The sequence below is a fragment of the Montipora foliosa genome, chromosome 13 (assembly GCF_036669935.1).
Source record: "Montipora foliosa isolate CH-2021 chromosome 13, ASM3666993v2, whole genome shotgun sequence".
Taxonomy (NCBI): Eukaryota; Metazoa; Cnidaria; class Anthozoa; order Scleractinia; family Acroporidae; genus Montipora; species Montipora foliosa.
The window spans coordinates 33,541,017-33,561,016 of NC_090881.1; the positions used below are offsets into that span (position 1 = coordinate 33,541,017).

Below are 20,000 nucleotides of genomic sequence, written 5' to 3' on the forward strand. Positions count from 1 at the left end.
ATCACTGGTAGTAAACAATCTCAAATTTTCCGATGCTGGAAACTATACATGTGTTGCTAAGGACACGCAGTTTGGACAAGAAGGGGAAAGAACGGGAACATTAGCGGTCAAAGGTTATTTTGTTAGACATTTAAAACAGAGTAGTTTTTGACCCTTGGTTACAGTTATTAGTTCTTTTAGCATGGCAGGTAATTGGTATTCTCTGAGAATTAAGATTGCATGATGAGCCAAATGATGCCTTAATTTGCAAGAGGGTACAAAATGTAGGTGGTCACATAAGGTCATCTTACAGAAAAACACGTTTACCTAAAGATCTTATCAAGCAGTTTTATTTCTGTTTGTCACTAGTAGTACAATTTATACTAATGATTTCAACTACTATGAATCTATCTCGACTGGTAACTTAAATAATTTAAGTTACCAGTCGAGATAGATTCATAGTAGTTGCTCTTTTAATTATTAAAAGAGCACTGTTTACATTGAGCAATTGACTTCAGCTTAGGTAGGGCCCATGTTCTAGTCAATTTTTATTACAACTGTGATTGGTGCACCTGTGTTACAAGTCTTATGACCTGAAACCACAGGCATACCATTACACTTACTGTATCTGTTTTATCTTCTCTCTTTGTAGGCAAGCCAACTATTGTCCAAGCACCATCAGTGTTAGCTGCTTATGTAGGACATTCTGGGGAGTTCCATTGTGTGGCTGTCGGTGATCCGAACCCGACTGTTCGCTGGAAAAACAGCAGTGTCATCATAACAACTGGTGGAAGGTTTGAAGTGTTCATCAATGGATCACTAAGAATAAACAATTTGCTTAAGAGTGATGATGGCAGCCTATACATCTGTGAAGCTGAGAATTCATATGGTATTACAACAGCAAGTGCAGCTTTACAAGTTCATGGTATGCAGTACTGCTGAATATTATTTGAGATAGAAAAAAGCCGGCGTAGCTGGTGGTTTGGTGATTTCCACCACGCGCGCTATACTTCTTCTTCTTCTTGATCTGTCTGCTGCCTTTGACACCATTGCCCGTGAAATCCTGCTTAATAGATTAAACTCTAAATTTGGAATGAGCGGAATTGCTCTCAGCTGGTTTCAATCTTACCTTACCCGTCGCACTCAATCTGTTCTGATTAATGGGAATAAATCACAATCTCGTAACCGCAGTTGTGGAGTACCTCAAGGTTCTGTGCTTGGACCTATTCTCTATTAAGACTATTTACTGTATACTGCACCATTAGCTGACTTATTTCAACACCATAACTTGCAATTTCACCTCTATGCTGACAATACCCAACTTTACATTTCCTTTTCGACAAATAATGACCTGGAACTGACTGAAGCTGTTGAACGTATCGAGCTATGCCTGACTGATTTGGACAAATGGATGAGTGTCAACAAACTAAAATTGAATAAAGAAAAAACTGAGTTCCTCTTTATTCACTCAAAATTTAGACTACAGCAATGCTTGCCGTCAATCTGCTTTGGTCAAGACACCGTCCAGCCTTCTCAAACTGCCAGGAATATTGGTGTCACTTTTGACAGTACCATGTCAATGCTGCCTGCATTCTATCACCTTCGTAATCTATCACATATCAGAGAATTTATAGCTATTCAATGGAAACTGCCAAAACACTTGTGCATGCCTTTATCTCATCCAAACTTGAACACTGCAACTCCCTTCTATACAATCTCCAGAAAATTATTATGCTGTTAAAAACTACAGTATGTACAAAACGCCCCCACACGTTTAATAACATTTTCCTCTAAATACAACCATATTGCTCCCATCTTGAAAGATCTACCCTGGTTACCAATAAATGAATGCATAAAGTTTAAGATTTTAATTTTCACTTTCAAGGCCTTGCATGATTTGTTTGCCTCATACATACAAGAACTGATAAGTCTCCACTGTCCTCCAAGAACCCTCCACTCACCTACATCACTCCGTCTTAATCCTACCAGCTATAATATGAAGTCTTATGGATCTAGAGCTTTCACTGTCGCCTTGCCACAACTTTGGAACGATCTACCAGAACACATAAAAACTTAAAACTCAAAACTTAAAACTTATTTATTCGTTTACGGATTAATTTAAATTTAAATTTTTCATGACTTCTAAAGGGCTTAGATCATGTCTGGATAAGCACTATAAAAGAAAGATTATTATTAAAAGAAACATTGTTATTATTAGTAGTAGTAGTTAGGGACATTGTGATGTTTATCCCCATTATTTTTTAACACAAGTAAATAATATTATTGTCAGAAGGTTAGGAGAACACTTTTTTTCACTTGGTGAGATCTTTGTTATTCTTAGTCCTTGATAATTATCTGGAATATGAATGCCATGAGCTAAAACAGGACAATCTGTAACTGTGTACACTTAAGAACTAGAGCAGCGTTTTTTGCTGATCGAAAGAATTGGTCCTTTTGTGACAAGAACATCTATAGATCCTGAGTCTGGTGTTATAAGACACACATACATGTAGCCTGGTGGGACACATACAAAGAGGACCACAGTCTACAGATTGACATTAATTTCAACATTGGAAGTTTATATGGCAAGCAATGCTCAGGCTAATTGGAGCACTCTGATTGGCTAGTTTTAGGTCAGGGTTTTCTAGTACGGACCATAACCATGGAAATGGTCCATTTCCATATTTTTTCTCTTCCTCTGGAAATTCAAAAAAATTTATGGACCTCGCTGCACTCAGTCCAAACTGCCACAACCTTGGGCCAATATTGACCCCAGTGCAGCCCTCGTACTCAGTTAATAAAAGGTTAGTACTTAATCTGTTGTTAAATTTTTCCAGACCCTCCCACCCCTCCATCTTTCACTGTAAAGCCTGTCAATCAAACTGCTACTGAGGGAGGTCGAGTAACATTTTACTGTGCAGCGTCAGGAAATCCTTCCCCTAAAATCACATGGAGAAAGTTAGGGGGAAGCCTTCCAGCTGATCGACGACAGGAACCTTCACCGGGATCACTAAGGATTGTTAATTTACAACCCGAAGATGATGCCCTTTATCTCTGCACCGCACAGAATTTAGTGGCTGATATAACAGCAGCAGCATTCCTTCGTATTGAAGGTAAGTTTGTTCAACTTAGGAAAAATGTAATTATTGCTGGCCAGAGGGTAAATGCAAAAGTTAACCATAAAAGATTCTTGTCACCTCAGCTACCTCTGTGGCACCCACCCACATGTTGCCTGACATGCCAACAAATCTTTGCACTTTCTTATTTTGTGGGCACTGCGGCGTTGAATGTGTTAAGGATACCCTTATTTTTAGTGCAAAGTAACTTTTGTATATGGCAATAATGATTGGGCAACCGTAGCAATAATTCAATTCAAGACTGTACTGCTTGGAGGTTGAAACAAAAAAGAGCTTATGGTAAATCTGTAATTCATTTGTTTTGTCGCCCAATATGAAGGAATCTTGAATCCAGGAAATGTGAGACTTTGGAATCTGGAATCCATTGTATGGAATCTAGAATCCATAGATTTTGATGGAATCCAAGATCCATTCGGTAGAAGCAGTGAGTTTGGAATCTGGAATCCACAAAGTCCTTGGGATTGGGGATCCACTATTCGGGATCCGGAATCCATGGGATGGGATCTGGAATGTGACAGCCACCTGGATTCCTTTACATAGGGCGATGTTTTGGATGCAAGCTCTTACTTTGAATCATTTTCAAACAAACTTGATGGTAAACATTAAGGCTTTTGCCGCTTAGTGAATACACGCAACAAAAACTTCCATACTGGCACACTCAGGGACATCTAAAACAAAGCAAGTTAATTTAAATTTTGTTTGTTTTAGATGTCTCAGTGGGTAATTTAAATTCCAGTCTGGTGGTTTTTGTGCAATGTGATCCCACCTGCAAAAAAAGGCCTATTAAAGTTATTTTTTGTTGGAGCGGAAGTTTCATGTTGAGACCCAATTTCTCAACTTTTTAATATTAAGGCACAACTTGATATGCATGCAAATAACCATACACTCTAACAATATACATCAACGTTTCACTGAAAATAAATACAAATTACGCCAATTTCAGAAAGGACGAGCAAATGAAGAAAACAAATTTACATACAAGAGAGATACAAGTTTTTCATGTCTTATCAGGACAAAACTATGAGTAATAATTAAAAGCACAATAACCATGTGCTTTAACAACATTTTTTCTCGAAACATACGGACAGTGAAAGGAGGCCTGCAGCTCCTCCTTCAAACTGAAAAGACAACAAACTCAACATTTCCTTCAACCTGCTTGATCTTTTTCCTCCTTTAGGATATCCTCGCATAACAGCGGGACCATCTAACAAGGTGGTTGTAGAGAACTCATCACTACAGTTCCATTGCATGATTGAAGGCGACCCTACACCTTACGTGGAATGGACCACACCCAGTGGTGCAATGGTAACCCTGCTATCTCCACTCTACAATTCAACTAGAGTTCTTGCAAACAACTCCTTGAGTATTGCCATGGTAACAGAAGTGGATGCAGGAAGATACATGTGTACTGCTGTGAACAGAGTTGGTCGTCGCTCTGTCCAAGCTACCTTGACAGTTTTAGGTAAGGGGTTTCACTCAGCAATCTCTGTGATCAAGGTAACACCTGATAACGACTCAGTCCAAAACAGTTGTTCTTTGAAAATGATAATAATATTATTGTTGGTAGCAATGGTCATTTAACATTTATTATAATTCAATGAGTGTACATTGGATAATTATGAGATGGTAAATTGCCAACAAAGTGCGAGTAGCACTAAGGAATGGCTATAATAATTTCATATCTAGCAGGTGTAAATCGAATAGTACCGGTAATAATAATAATTATTATTGTTTTAATAAATTTCATTGAAATTTGAACTGTTTCAATTTAATGGGAAGTTGATTTGATTTTACAAAACTGGTGCACACCAGTTTCCATATAAGGTCATACAGTACATGTGCTGAAATTAAAATTGAGTGAGCCAATCAGAGAGCTAGAAACACAGTATCTGAGATTGAAAATTTAATAATAATTGAAGGGCTGGAAGCAAAAACCTAGTGAGAGACAATGTTCGGCCAATTTTTAGTTTTGCACAAAACTAGCCCAAATTTTGCAAGTTTACTGGAAATGAGCTTAAGAACATTGCCCCGATGAGCTTTATTTTTGAGAAATAAGCTATGCAAAAATACTATCGGCTTCGGGTTTGAAAACAATGGAATTAGCGAAGCAGCAGGTACCTTTCATTGTTTGATTAAAATTTAATACATTTGATAATAAAAATTAACGGTAAAAAACTACGACGTTTCGAAGTCTCCATGACCTCATTATCAAGTATAATGTTAAAACTGATGTAAAATTGTAGGTCAGAGATTATATACAAATAAAATGTGATAAACTTCATTAGAATAATGAGCGTTCATTGTTATAGGTGTTTAACGTAGTCTGATTCAATACGTGCAGTCTGATTCAATACGTGCAAAAGTATCTATTTAAACATATACTGCACGAACTGACACGTTAAACACCAATAACAATGAACGCTCATTATTCTAATGAAGTTTATCACATTTTATTTGTATATAATCTCTGAGCTACAATTTTACATCAGTTTTAACATTCTACTTGATAATGAGGTCATGGAGACTTCAAAACGTCGTAGTTTTTTACCGTTAATTTTTATTATAAAATTTAATAGCATTAGCTAATGCAACTGCGTGCGTCGGTAGCTCATCCAAATGATGCACGCAGCAAAGTACACGGCAGGTTGGTGGTTTGAGCCACCAATCTGACTTATTATTTTTTCTTTTGTTCACATAGAGCTGTTTCTCTTTTTTTTCTTTTCTTGTTTTTCTCCACGATCTTACTGATCTTTGTGAAATTCAAGTTACAAGAGATATGCTCAAAAAATAAAATAAATAACTCTGATCAGTGGCTCAAACCACCCACCTGTTGTGTACTTTGCTTCGCTCACATTGGATGACAAAAATATCAGAGCAATGTTCTTACATTCATTTCCAGTCAACATGCAAAATTTGGGCTAATTTTGAGCACAAATAAAAATCGGCCGAATATTGTCACTTACTAAGTTTTTGCTTCCAGCCCTTCATTATTATTGTTAATTAAGGTTCAACTACAGAATTAGTGGTAGTGAGACCATCTTTTGCTAGTAAATAAACTGCTGTTATTTTCATTTCAATTATTGACTGAATCATTTGCAAACAATGTTTGTTTTTCAGCTCCCCCAAGATTTTCTTCTCCTTTGAAGAACAAGACGAGCAATGTAAACAGCAAACTTGTTGTTGACTGTGGAGCCAGAGGAGTGCCTGTTCCATATTACCAATGGCTTTTTAACGGCTCGGTTATTACCCAACAGCAAACCTTGAACTTAAGTCTTGTTAACTTTGCCAATCAAGGCTTCTATACTTGTATTGCCAACAATTCTTTGGGATTAGTTGAGGGAAGCTTCTACTTAACAGTTCAAGGTAAAAACAGTTTTGAATTGTTTTTAATTGTATTAATAAAATAATATTATTTATGAGGCTGATCTGTGCCTGTATTAGAAGTAAATCTCAATACTGATTTAAAAAGAAGGTAGCAAAAGGTTTCATGGCAGGCCTTGAACCCCTGACCTTGTTTATACCTTCAGTGTACCACCAACTTTTAGTCACAAACGTAAGATCAATTTAAGTACAAAGACATGCTATAGGCACTTGAGGATCATCTTGTCAATCAAATCTAAGATCATGGACAAAAAAAGTTGAGTTTTTTCCCTTCTTTGAAGTCTTGGACCATAACTTGACATGATCGACAATAATGCTCCCTGGCTCCCCACTCTACCAAATTGATCACGTACTGTAGAACCGTGAATAGCTTTGTCCCAACATTGCTTTTGTGGGGAGGGGAAAGGATGTAACTATAGGATTTTTTTTGTGTTTTAACATAATGGACAAGAAAGTTTGAGGTGTATGAAATATTTTATTGTTTGTGTTATATAATATCTGTATACCATGCATTGCTCAAATTTCGCTGTAATCCTAAGAGTGAAATCCATAATTGTGGCACCTGAACTTAAACGTGAATTAGTTTGATTTCATACCATTGATAGTTTGTTCCAAAAGGCTTTTTTAACACCATTTTTCAATATTACAGCACCCCCAGTTTTCATAAAATCTCCCAAGAATCAAACAATTCCCAAGGGACAGACTGCTACATTTCCATGCTCTGCAACAGGAGATCCCACTCCATCAATCAGCTGGTACAAGTCAAATTCCCTTGTCAACACTCGTGCAAACTTTGTCATTTTGTCCAATGGCACTCTGCTGGTAACAAGAGTAACTCAGCTCAACAGTGGATGGTTCACGTGTCAGGCAGAAAACCAAGCAGGGACAAGAGAAGTAAAAGCATTTCTATTAGTAGCTGGTATGAAAAATTTCTGCATCATTATGTTAAAAATTTTCACTGTCTTCCCAATGTAGATCAAAATCCCAAAAGGTCAAGGAACTCATTATTGACAATGAGTGAGTCTAACACTTCATTCCAAAAGAAGGACAACGACATTGCTAGTTCCATTCTGAGGTAAAGGAATGGCAGTTGCCCCAGTGGTTAGCTTCATTATTTTTACAAAGTCTGGAAAATGCTTGCTATGTTCCACAATTTTTCATCTTTGGTTGTAAGAAATTAAAGATTCCAGCTGTTCTTATCTCTTGATAAATTCCTGTCACTGAATTTTGGGAAACGGATTAAAGAGTGTTAACAATCCATGCCAAAATGAATTATTTCAGATTTCCCTGTCTTCACATCAACACCAATCAATACTTCAGTTGAAGAAGGAAGCAGTTTAACACTTTCATGTCGTGCACATGGACCGGACAAGCCAGTTATAACATGGTTGATAGATGATGGCAGTGGAATAGCAGTCGTTATTGTAGTGGGCATTGAAGTACTGGTTGATTCCAGCGGAGATCTGAAGTACACAAAGGTGACATCCAAGAACAGAGGATTGCACATCTGTAAGGCTTGCAACACAGCTGGTTGCAAGACTGCAAAGGCCTTTTTGGATGTTTTGTGTAAGTCATTTATTTACTTAATTATTGATTCAGCAAAGGCCTGGTAAAAAATGATAAAGAATTGCTTATCAAGTCCCGTACAGGGTGAAGTGCCATTTTACAAAAAGCCATCAATGACACCCCACCCCCCAATACTTGCATCATCCCTCATTAAAAAGACAGCTAAAAATATTTTTTACACATGCTGATCAAGGTTTGCCCAAAATATCTCACATGTAGGTGTTCTTTTCAAGATGGTAAAGTGTTCTTGTTTCAAGAAGTTTTGGCTTTTTTCTTTCTTTTAGTTGCCCCAAGGTTCCCAGTCTCTCCACGACCAGTGTATGTCCTCAAAGGAAGTACTGCTGTCTTGGAGTGTAGACCAGAGTCCAATCCCCCTGCAGTCATTTCATGGATGAGAAATGGACGGAATCTGCCGGGAAATGGAAACTTGTACAGTGTTTCAAATGTGCAGCCAGCAGACGAAGGGATGTACAAATGTAAAGCAAGAAACAATCGTGGAACAGCAGAAGGAGATGTTCAATTGGCAATTGGAAGTAAGTTGTACTGTTTGCAAGCCTTATTTTAAGTAAAAAGTTTTACCGTGGTGGTGGGATGTCCTAAGAATGTCAAAAAAGGTGCATCTTGGCAGTCCTAGGCAAATTCTACATTGGTATAGTCTCATGCACAATATTATTTTCCCTTTTTACCAAACCCCCCCCCCCCCCCCCGTTCGGCATCGCTTCCTCCTCCTCCTCTTCTACCCCTCCCCCTCATGTCAATTTTAAACCCAAAGAATGAATAATTATCATCATTTGCTGAAATATCCAACATTGAATGAGAAAGGAGAACAACATCCTTCTTTAGATGTTGCATAATAATTATAATAATAATAATGTTGTTGCACAAAACTTACTCGAGTTAGCCAACAGATCATTTTTACAGTTCTGTGCTCAGTTACCAGGCCCTTGAAAAAAAGTGAAGCTGGAGTTGACCATTTGATACAAACCTCACTGCTTTTCTTACATGTATGTAAATATAACTTGTTAGAACTGTGAAATGGTCTATTAATTCGTCTGGGATTGTAGCAATATAGAATTTATAGGATAAGGAACAACATCTTGGAAATAGTACCCAAGTTTTTGCATTTGCTATGGACTTAAGCATTACTCTTAGGCATCTCTCTTACTCTATAAACCTCCACGCACATCAAAAACTTGATTTACACCTGCTATACATCAACTAGTTTTTAAGTAAGAAGAGGTGTTCAATTTGGTTATCTTCAGCGACAGCAGAGATTAATGACTTCGTGGAGACCTCATCAGAGATTGACAAAGTCCTGATTCATTGCATTGTGGAAGGGAATCCTTCTCCAAAGGTGACCTGGTACCTAGGAGATACTAAACTGCCAGACAAGCTGAAGTATGCTGACTATGATATCACAAGTGACAACAAGCTGCGTGTGCCTTCATCTTCTCGTCGCAGTTTATTTCTCTGCAATTGTACCAATCCACTTAATTCAGTGGCAAAGCTTGCAAAAAGTAAGTTTCTTAGACGTGTGTTTGAAATACTTAGATGGTGTAATTTCTTGTGCTGATAAAGGTGATTTTAACTATAGAGTCTGAGTATGAAATTGTCAAGTGTGACCATTGAGAAAACCTTAGTCATAGTTTGTAGCTACAGTTCTCTGGTTTGGAAGTTAAAGTAACTTAACAAAGTTACAGTTTAGTTACAGTTGGGTCTCTGAACTGTAATTTTGTTAAGTTACATGTACTTTTAATTCCCAATCAGAGTAGCTACAAAGTATGACTGATTGTACACCTTGCCTCGGTTGTTCAAAAGGTGGATATCGCTATCCAACGAATAAATCACTATCCAGCAGATGAACACTATCAATACCAATTGAGTTATCTGGTGGATAGAGATTTATCCAGTGGATAGCGCTTATATCCACCTTTTGAACAACCAGGTCCTGGTTGCCATGTGAACTTAAACTTATCTTGATTATGCTTTTCAACAGACAATATTGGCAATTTCTCAGTATTGGACTGGAACTAGCTTGTAATGGAGGCTAATGTGTGGGAATATATTAAAGAGTATTTGCATTTGAAAAGATTCCCTAGTAAGCTAGTTCTAGTCAAATACTGAGAATATGAATATGGTCCATTGTCTTTAACGTTTCAGGGTGAAGATGAGCTCTTTTAGTCTTGTTAGCTACTAAGCTGTAGGGGATAGGGAAAAGCAGTACCTGGAGGGAAAAAATCCTCTCATAGCCGAGTAGTGAACCAACAAACTCAAGCTACATAATTATTAGGATGTCAAATTTGGGAATTGAACCCTGGACTCATTGGTGGAAGGCGATTGCTATCACCATGGTGCCAGCCCTTCTCCCAAGAAAAACTATTAGTTAACTAGTTGTTTTTTTTGCTGACATTTCACAAACTTCCTTATTATATGCTACCAAGCAATCTAGCCGTTATTTGCAACTGTGCAGAGTCTTTAAAAGGAGCAATATGTATGAGGAATAATCTTTTCATTAAAGTTCCAGAATCACCTTCACAAGTATCAATCACAAGTATTATGGAAACATCATTAGAAGTCACCTGGACTCCAGCAGACCCATTGGACCTTGTTCTACAATACATGGTTGAAGTGAAGAATATGTCAGGTGCCTGGAAACCAATCACTGAGATCATTCAAGGGACTTCAGTTGTTGTGAACAATCTGAGGTCTTTCACTGCTTACACGTTTAGAGTAAGAGCCAAAAATGGCCTGGGAACCAGCAATTACAGCCAATCATCACGGAATGTGACAACATTGGAGGGAGGTATGGTAAAATCATTAGCCTGTGGAGAATGGGGACTACCCTCCCCATTCTCCGCGCGGCTTCGCCACTTGTTGTTTGCCTCCCGCGCCAACAATCACGCCAGCTACGCAGGCTATAAAAGAATATGAGAATGAATCCTTCATTCTCTGTCCTTACTTCACAACCGCACCAATTCAGTGCTAGGATACTTAACCCACCCTGCGAGCAGAGCCTCCTTTCGTCTTTTTCTTTACTGAGGAGGAGAAAAGGAGGCTCTGCCCGAATCGCGTCAACTCTCTGAAGCCGCCGCGGCCCGAACTTCTGGACTAGTCAATCTTGTTTTCTCTCGTCAAACCGGATTTTCCAGTGCGAGCGTCCGTTTAGTAACAAAACCGATGGTTATAATTGAGCCCGCTGTACCGTGAAAAACCAAGATGGCGGCGAGATTTGGCATATTAGGCTTGGGTTCGAAACTGTATCCTGGCAACATGCAGCGCATATTCAATAAAGATCTTCCTCAATTCATGCAGAGTCTTTCTCGAGAACGCCACCATTTATTCATTGCCAAAGGCTCTGCTAGCAGGGTGACTTAACCCACCCATTTGGAAGAATCGCAAAAGCTTGCGATAGCACGCTGTTACAATTCTTAATTGAATATTCGACCTTGGACATCGCATTTGTAGTTTTTGATTGGTTCACTCAGTCTCGGTTATCAGCTGATATACCGTATGACCCATATATGGAGACTGATAGCGTCAAGTGTTGCCTTGCTGAAAACGGATTACCTTTAATTTCCAAGTGTCCAAATTTAATAAAACAATAATTATTACATTCGCGCTGGTTAGATATGGGAGTGGCTTTAACCCTCGCGGCGCTACGTGCCTCGTTGGCTATTTACCATCTCGTATCCAACACGCGCTCATGGAAGAATTGTTAAATATTTTCGTTGTCATTGCCTTTTTCGCTACTCTGGAACATCTCGCCTCCTTATGATTCCTCAGTTTTGTCATTTCTTTATTTTTCAGCACCGTCAGCCCCTCGAGAACTGGAACTAACTGCCAAAAATGCCAGCGTTGTTTTCGCATCTTGGCTCATACCAGCTATGTTGAACGGCTATCAGCAGTCCATACTGTACCGAATTCACTTCACCCCTCAGAATGGTAACACTTCAGGTGACCTTTTTGTTCCGCATTCGACACATGGAAGCCCACAAACCGCGACCTTGCGTGGGCTGTTTCCTGATAGCGTTTACAGTATAAAGATCTATGCTGGGAGAAGACGAAGCGATGGTGTGGAAAGATGGAGTCCGCCTTCTTCAAAGATAGTGAGAACTTGGCAGTTAGGTAAGGAAGATTAGAAGACTACTTTTGTAGACTTCATTCTAAAGTTTCCACATTCTGATTTTATTTTGGTGCAAAATCTTCACTGCTGAGGTGTGGTCATTTTAGCCAGGCGTACAGATTTATGCGGGCGTGTTGACGGCACCAATTGGAGTACATGATGGGTGGTAATAAAGTCCAACGGTTCCTTATAATAAGTGTTAGGCTGAGGCAAATTATATTTTTTTATAGTTCCCTTTTCACCGCCTTTGGATTTGACTGCGGAATCCAATGGAGCTTATCAGATTATGGTCAAATGGAAGGTAATCCGCACACTTTTTTTCTCAGTTTTCTTCTGTTTTAGTAAATCAGTGTTTTGTTGGCATTAACATTTTTAATCGCTTTTGGTTTATGTTGTAGTGTCTGAATATAACTATTTCCCAGCCTTTTTCGTTTACCGCGTGGTTGATGAAAGACGGCAGTTAGAATAGAAATTCTACCGAAAGGGACAGCGGCCCCTGAAAGTGGGATGTTCTTGAGTTTAGTAAAATCCAAGCTACAGTGATTCAATACAAATCCTCAGTCCAACCGACTAAAGTGTGAGCACATGAGGTCATGGAAGTGATGTTGAGAATCTAAAGTTATCTTCGAAAATTGAATTCGATTAATTTGTAATTATTTTTTTCCATTGCAAGTAAAGCATGTCGCCGTTGATCGCATCAGTGAATAGAATAGGCTCTATATCTGCATCCGGTGCTATGCACGGAAAAGTAGTGCGCCTCACATGTTTGCTTTTTCATTTGATGCGAGAGACTTTTTGGCCAATCACTCAAGCATAGCAAAGCAGGGCCAAACCAAGACTCACTGACAATTTTAGCGCGAACCTCTTTCCGAAAATAAAGTGTAAAGCTTTAAATCATCATTTTTTTTTTTGTAGGCTCCTTCGTACTCGATCGCTGGCTACGATTTGCGGTATAAAAAACACAAGAGCACAGCTGCTTATACGAAGTTACAGATTGTTGGCATGTCTAACACAGTGCACCTCATTCTGGAACTTGAACCCAATACGGAATATGAAGTTAAAGCCCGAATGTACAGCAATGCTGGGATTGGTCCTTTTTCTGAAACGCTAGTCGTCAGGACGGATACCAGTGAGTTCATTTACTTTAGCCTGACAGGTCGTGACTATAAAATTGTAATCTACAAGAAATAGCGGTTGCGTCAACCTCGTTCTGACGACCTTTCCCTCGCTTTGAGGTGAGGTGGAAAGGAAAGGTCCTGATAACGAGGTTGACGGTTCGTTGGGAAGTGAATAATGAATATGTTTTTACCTCGATAAAGTGCCTTTCAATTTTTATTATCTGTGGTGAGCGGTTTGAATAATCGGCTAAGATTGTGCATGATTGAGTAATAGAAATGTTTTGGTGGTCAATTTATTTCTCGATGAAAAGACGATATGGTTTACAGCGGATTTCCTGAAAAGTGCAGAACGAGTAAAATCTCTTAGGGGATGCTGGGCGGGAGCTCACTGTTTAAAACCACACGTTGGTCATTTTTCAGAGCTTTAAGGATATGCTCGATTTTACGTAATCTCCATCTCACGACTCTAAATCCCTCTAAAATGCAACTTTGATTTTTCGGTGTGAGCCTTTGCAATGCTTTCTTTCTTCAGATGCTTTTGCTGAGTCTTCAAAGATGGGCAGCGAGGAGGAGTCTTCTGGTCTCTTAGTTGCTGTCATTTGTGCGGTGATTGGAGTCCTTCTGTTACTTGGGCTCTTTGTGTTTGTTTGTGTAAAACGAAGACAATCCAGCTCATCACGTATGTAAAATTTGGTCTAAAAAGTTATATCCTGGTCATTGCATATCCAGCATAGTACTTTGAGTCATCGGTCCTCTTGCTTAGAGGCGTCAATCTCGACCCCAGAGCTCTTCTCTTGACTGAGGGAGAGAAGAGCTCTGGGGAACCCTGAAACAAAGTGTCTTCTCATTGGTTTACGTGAAGAACAATCAAAAGCGTCTCTAATTGGAGCATTTATGTTAGCGCGAGGAGTGAGCAGGCGCCGTAAGGTTCCAATAGCCAGTTTTTGGCGATAAGAACCCTACGGCGCATGTTCTACTGCATAGAGTTTCCCAGAGCCTTGGGTCGATCCAAGGCTCTGGTGACGAGAATGTTAGAGGCGTCAGTTAAGTTGCGCATGCCCAATTGGTGGTATTTGAGGTCGGTGCTTGGTATAAGCCTGCGTATAATGTCCCGAGCACTATACAATGCAAAAAATGCATTACCTATGACGGAAGTAGTGCAGGTAGTAGCTGGTAGCACTAGTAGTTGCTGTAGTAGCTATAATTGATGTAGTGCCTGTTGTTGCTGATGCACCGGTGGTTGCTGTAGTTGCTGAGGTACCATGTACTGCTGTAGTTAATGTAGTACCAGTAGTAGCTATAGTAGCTGAATTTGCTGTAGTACTGATAGTTGCTGTAGAACCGGTAGTTCCAGTAGTAGCTGTAGTACTGGTAGTTCCTGTATTTGATGTTCTCGTGGGGTAAATACCACTTCAACAAGTGGGTCTTGATTTTTTTTCAAGTATTACAAAAGGATGCAAAGACTCGACGTGGGAGGTCAGCGCTTTTCCCCAGCTCTTTTCCTCTCCTGTGTTACCTTTGGCGAAAAGAACTTTAGTTTCGAGTTCGCCAGCATTTGAGGTTACATTTGGCGAAGCCATATTATCATTCGCTTAGTCGCATTTTTTAAATTGAAAGACTCAGCGAGTTTTCTCTCTTTGATACGCATCATATAAGTTTTTAGTTTTACCACACAACTTACCCCAACGTAAATGATATAACCTCGTTTTCCCAGTTGTTGTTTGTTTATTGAAATCACTTACAGCGAAAAAGCTGAATTGATGGTTTGATAAGTATAAGGCAATTCAATTAATGAACACAGGTAACATGTAGAAACAGAAATGAATCAAGTGTCTGCAATAACCCTAAACCTCCTCACAAGATTCTACCCGCGGGGTTTGTAGGAGTAAGATTACGGCTAAATTGCGACAGAATTTAAACCTCCTGTCTGTCCGCTAGAGTGGGAGTCCTATTAGCAACTAGTGCCTCATGCATCATACAATATGCAAGGACACGTTATGGAGAGCGCGGTCTTCTTTATCTTCTCTATGACCACGTCGAATGCAGTTTTTAGGGAGCTTTTAGAAAACTGTTCTTTGCAGGTACACCCTCTCAGTTTTTTTCTACGAAGCGCACTGAGATAGCTGGTGGTGAGAAACTGGGCCAAGCGCGTTCGTATCAGAAAGTGACACTGGTGCGGTGACTGTTTTGTTCTTGATGTTTCTCTTTCAGTCTTTCATTCTGATGTTGACATAGATTTCACATTTCGTGTTTTAGGCCAGAGCTTTCATATTGAGAACCTATCAGAAGATCCATCTCTCAAGTACATCATACAAAACAGAGATCCAAGAGGAAGGAGCACCTCGCGCACATCGACGAGTAATGAAAGCGAAGGAAGTGTGGAAGGAACGTACAACTTTGCGGCCGTAGATGACGAGATTGATGAACAAATGTTCGCAGGCGACAGAAATTCAATGCCAGTGCAAAGTTTACGTCTGCGTTACCTAAATCCAACGGAGCCAAGTCACGCTCCGTTGCCATCCTCTGAATATACTGAAGTGGAAGCTGCTGTCCGCTTGCAGAACTACCAACCTCGAGTTAGTCCTGAGGCATCACGCAAGGATGGCACAACGGTTGTTGCAAGCGTTGAAGTTAACCAGGGACCTGGAGAAAGCTCTGGCCTTGCAATTACAAAATCAAAGGACTCTGCGGCGGTGGAGCGAGAGGGGTCCTCCAGTGAAGAGGAATATGGGCCGCCTGACTGGGTCCCTCCTCCACCTCCAGTTGATACCCACCAGCTCCAGGTCCACAAAGACCTTGAAACCCGAAGGACTAGTCCCGACATTTCAGCGAAGGACCCTGCTGAGTATTCTGCAACGGGACCAACATCAAGTGAACCCCCAATTTATGCTCAAGTTGATCTTTCAAAGAAAAAAAATCGATTAGCTACTAAGGAGTCTCCTCGAAGGGCGAAAAATGAACTCTTGACAAACGGATCTTCACAGTATGACGGTGATACGTCGGAAGATGATTCTATGAGTTGGCCTCCACCACCCCCACCCCCACATAAATCAGCAAATCCTACTGCTGACCCAGAGTGGGAGAGACCCCTTCCCCCTGAAATTATGGCTTTGCCGGGGAAGAGGAACCGCGTTGCGCTGTGGGCCGACAGCGATGATGAATCTGAAAACGATGATAGTGATATTTTTGCTAAGATTTAGACACCAAATCAGTTCTAGGTAATGTTTTAGTCAACGTAAATAGTTGTATATTCGTATTTTGACCAGCTTAATTCAAAATTACTTGCTTAGAGGCTTGGCGAGAATTTGGAAAGGGAACATCAACTCGTTCATTCAATTCGCAAACCGACTTTGTCCTCCTCAAAGGTGGCAAGTTTTTTCTTTTATACAAAATATGAACTAAACGTATTTGGCAAGCCATCCCCACCCCCCTTACCCCCTCATTTTATTGCGATACGGGCCTTGTTGTTTTTGGAGGAGCGAATTTTAATAGACCTTATTCACGATGGCCACCATGTTGGATTTGCTAATATCATGCAAAGTAGCTACACATTTCTGAGGGGGCAAACAACACAAGTTCGAGAGGTTATAACGGACATCTTAGCCACACAGGTGATTTGTTTCACGTTTATTGAATGTTTAAATGTTTATCACCTAAGTAGTAAAATAGAACGATTACACAAGTTAGTTCGATGTTTTTTTAGTGAAAAATGAGCAGATAACGAAGTAGAAAGTCAAATCACGGTCAAAGGCAAATATATAATTATTATAAAAGGTACTTAATTCTAAATTCTAAAATGTACTTTTAGCAATGTTATTTCAATGTTTCGACGAGCCTATTTTCCGCAATTTGCCTTTTTTCCAATGTTTTTCCCCCAGCATAACACATGGCCAATTTGCATGACAATTTGAAAAACAACATGGTGGCTATCGTGAATAAGGCCTATTGTGTTGTCGAAGCTGTTGTCGAGCTAAAACTAAAAATGTGACCTTGGCCAATCACAGCACGCGTAGCCAGTCAAATGAACCAATCATGACGCAAAGTACTTAGCGCGCGATAACAAGTGCTTGCCAATCGGAGGCAGCTTAATTTGCTTCCTATTGGCTGAGAATGTGGTCAGTGATTTAAAACCAAAAATTACGTTACGGTAACAGTCTCGGTGCATGCTTAAATGCCAAACCACTGAGCAAAAGAATGTAAATTTTAAATATTTTACGTCGGAACAAATTAACTCTTTCGTTCCCACGATCGAATCGTTCATTCTCCTAACTAGTACCATAGTTTTCTTTGTTGGTTAGTCATGAGAATTTGGTATTATATCAAGATCACACCTTTTAAGCTGATAATAGTGTTCATTCTCAATACCTGTCTGACTGATATTTCACTGAAATTGTGAGGAGAATTCAGGTACTGATCACTCCTGGGTGTCAAAGGGTCAAGCGCTGAAGTATTGTAAATAACATGCGTGCGAGTTACGTATTGGTGAAAAGTTTACAAGTAACTTTTTTTTTTAGAAAAAATGAAAAACATGGAAGTTTTAATTGTGTGAAAATTTTTTTTGATTTACTTGCTTTTTTATTTACTCAGTCGAGCTACTCAGTCGTACATACAGATCGTTGCCAGCTCCTCAATCGTAATTTGTCAAAGTAACGAAGAACATTCCATACTTAACGCAGAAAATCTGTGGAGCGTTTTACAATTTTGTAAAAAGTTTGAATCTTACTGATTTGTCTTTAACTACATTCGTGGAAGTTATTGTAAACTACGCCTTATTAAAAAATGTTGCGTGATTCTCTTCTCAGTAGACGTGCGAAATGAAAAACAACTTTAAATGGTTCCTCTCCGTTTTTTTTTTTTGTTTTTTTTTTTTATTGCTCCTTCTTTGAAATGACAAATGTCAGAATGCGTGATTGTTACATGACCCTGAGAGGAGATTCTTGTTCTAAAATAACTTACTTTATTTGTTATGTTTCTTGAGCAAAGTTTATATTCCCTAACTCAAAGTTTTGGCTCGTAGATGCGTTTCGCTTGGCCGAAGATCCACTTGAAGATATATAGCTATTGAACTTTCCAGTGCCTCTTGACGCAAGCGGACATAACACAACTTTTATTCCTGAACGAAACCGCTGATCTCTTATAGCGTAGATCAGTGGGTTCAAGCAGCCATTCAAAGTGGTAATTGTTAACACTGCGTTCAAAACGTTGCTAGGTACATCCCATGATCCCTTGGTCACTAAGGCAGCCAGAGTAATCATTGTGTAAGGAATCCAAGACACCACAAACGCTCCCAGAACAAGCAGAAGAGTTTTCAAGGCTTTTGTTTCGAAGGCCCGTTGATTCGACGCATCAGAAGAGGATCTGTTTTGAACGGAGTTCTCTTTTATGCATTTGACGTGATATCTGGCCACAAAGAATATTCGACAGTAGCAGAAAACCATTAAAATCACAGGGATGGTGAAGGCAAACAAAGCCATACCGAGTGCATATATTCTGCTACTCAGCCCCTTCGCGCCCCAGTTTGGACGGCAGGTGGAAGTCTTGGAATAGTAGACCACCTCGCCCCAGCCTATTTGTGGTGCAACGGCCCAGAAGATGGAGTGAGCCCAGCCGCCTAGGAGAAGCAAGGCTGAACGACCAGTTGTCGACGTAGTCTGATACCTAAATCAAACAAGGAAGATTATTTGAAATGTAGAATTATCAAGCTCCTTAGGTAGAACAATAGCATGTCGAGGATTTATGTCGTTGCAATAACGACTTGGACACCTACTTACTCACTCACTCTTACATCACGACGACATTTGGGCTTTGCTTCGTAGCCACAACGAGACACTATCCACAGAAATGCGTTAATATTACATCTCAATGACACTGACGTTCTCTCAGTCCATTAAAATCCGTTGGAGTACTTAATTTTTTTGTTCAAACGCGTAAGTTACGACTCACCGTAAGGGATCCGTTATGGCCAGAAAGCGATCAACGCTTACCAAGCACAATGTCATAAGCGAGGCATTAAAACTCAGTGAAATTAATGCTGCGTGCCATTTGCACCACGTAAATGACAGCTGCCACTCTTGCGCTAGTGTTGAGGCGATGTAAAACGGTATGTAGATCGTACCGACCAGAAAATCCGCAGTTGCAAGGCTGCAGATGAAGTAATAAGTCGGTTTATGTAATTTGTAGTTGCAAATTACAATCCCCACGACAAAAGCGTTGCCAAAAACACTGCTGATGGAGATTATAACCAAAACGGTTACTTGAGTGTAGATTTCCAGATTGCTCCTTGATATAACGAAATTTTGTAATGTTGTGGTGTTGTTCCAATGGGTTGGTTGGGTTATGTTCATTTTAAAGCTGGTGTTCCTGTACTTTCCTGTTTCACAAAGTCAGTTCGTCCTTCGAATGGGCTGTCCGCTGTGGTTTAAAATTTGGCCACAATTAATTGATCCACACCTCCAGAATTCGCAACTTTAACAAAGCTGTTGAAAAGTGAAGGGGTTGTGTGTTAATTTTTGAACGGAACTGATTAGCCCTTTACATTTAGGTGTAGTTAACGAGTTTGCCAGCACATGAAATCGTTTAATTCTGAATTTGAGAACTAAAGCATACCCTTCCAAATGCATTCTATTAATAAGAAAAAAGCGCTTTGTATAAAAAAGTTTTCTTTTGCTTCACACAAACAATTTCTCCGTTTAAACT

The 20,000-nt window shown here is 39.7% G+C and overlaps 2 protein-coding genes across 7 annotated transcripts in view; one reads left to right on the forward strand and one right to left on the reverse strand.

Moving 5' to 3' along the window:
- LOC137983616 (contactin-3-like) overlaps positions 1-19,211 on the forward strand; it is a 23,349-nt gene extending 4,138 nt beyond the window's left edge. Inside the window, exons 3-18 of one of the 3 annotated variants that reach the window (XM_068830764.1) lie at positions 1-113; positions 632-904; positions 2,817-3,092; positions 4,294-4,578; positions 6,234-6,479; positions 7,147-7,416; positions 7,779-8,063; positions 8,348-8,596; positions 9,326-9,580; positions 10,582-10,866; positions 11,871-12,188; positions 12,417-12,487; positions 13,102-13,315; positions 13,837-13,983; positions 15,561-16,522; positions 18,322-19,211. The exon at positions 1-113 is cut by the window's left edge and continues 163 nt beyond it. In XM_068830764.1, coding sequence (XP_068686865.1) covers positions 1-113; positions 632-904; positions 2,817-3,092; positions 4,294-4,578; positions 6,234-6,479; positions 7,147-7,416; positions 7,779-8,063; positions 8,348-8,596; positions 9,326-9,580; positions 10,582-10,866; positions 11,871-12,188; positions 12,417-12,487; positions 13,102-13,315; positions 13,837-13,983; positions 15,561-16,504 — 4,231 coding nt within the window. In that variant the 3' untranslated portion in view covers positions 16,505-16,522; positions 18,322-19,211. Of the gene's footprint in view, positions 114-631; positions 905-2,816; positions 3,093-4,293; positions 4,579-6,233; positions 6,480-7,146; positions 7,417-7,778; positions 8,064-8,347; positions 8,597-9,325; positions 9,581-10,581; positions 10,867-11,870; positions 12,189-12,416; positions 12,488-13,101; positions 13,316-13,836; positions 13,984-15,560; positions 18,093-18,321 lie in introns of those variants that run through there. The other 2 variants (XM_068830762.1, XM_068830763.1) reach the window with 2 other exon arrangements.
- Positions 18,133-20,000, reverse strand: part of LOC137983617 (trace amine-associated receptor 9-like) — a 6,135-nt gene continuing 4,267 nt past the window's right edge. For 3 of the 4 annotated variants that reach the window (XM_068830767.1, XM_068830766.1, XM_068830765.1), the window contains exons 2-3: positions 19,248-19,715; positions 18,133-18,962 (exon numbers count right to left, since the gene is read on the reverse strand). In XM_068830767.1, the coding sequence (XP_068686868.1) occupies positions 18,269-18,962; positions 19,248-19,648 (1,095 nt within the window). In that variant the 5' untranslated portion in view covers positions 19,649-19,715 and the 3' untranslated portion in view covers positions 18,133-18,268. Of the gene's footprint in view, positions 18,963-19,247; positions 19,781-20,000 lie in introns of those variants that run through there. The other variant, XR_011118966.1, reaches the window with a different exon arrangement.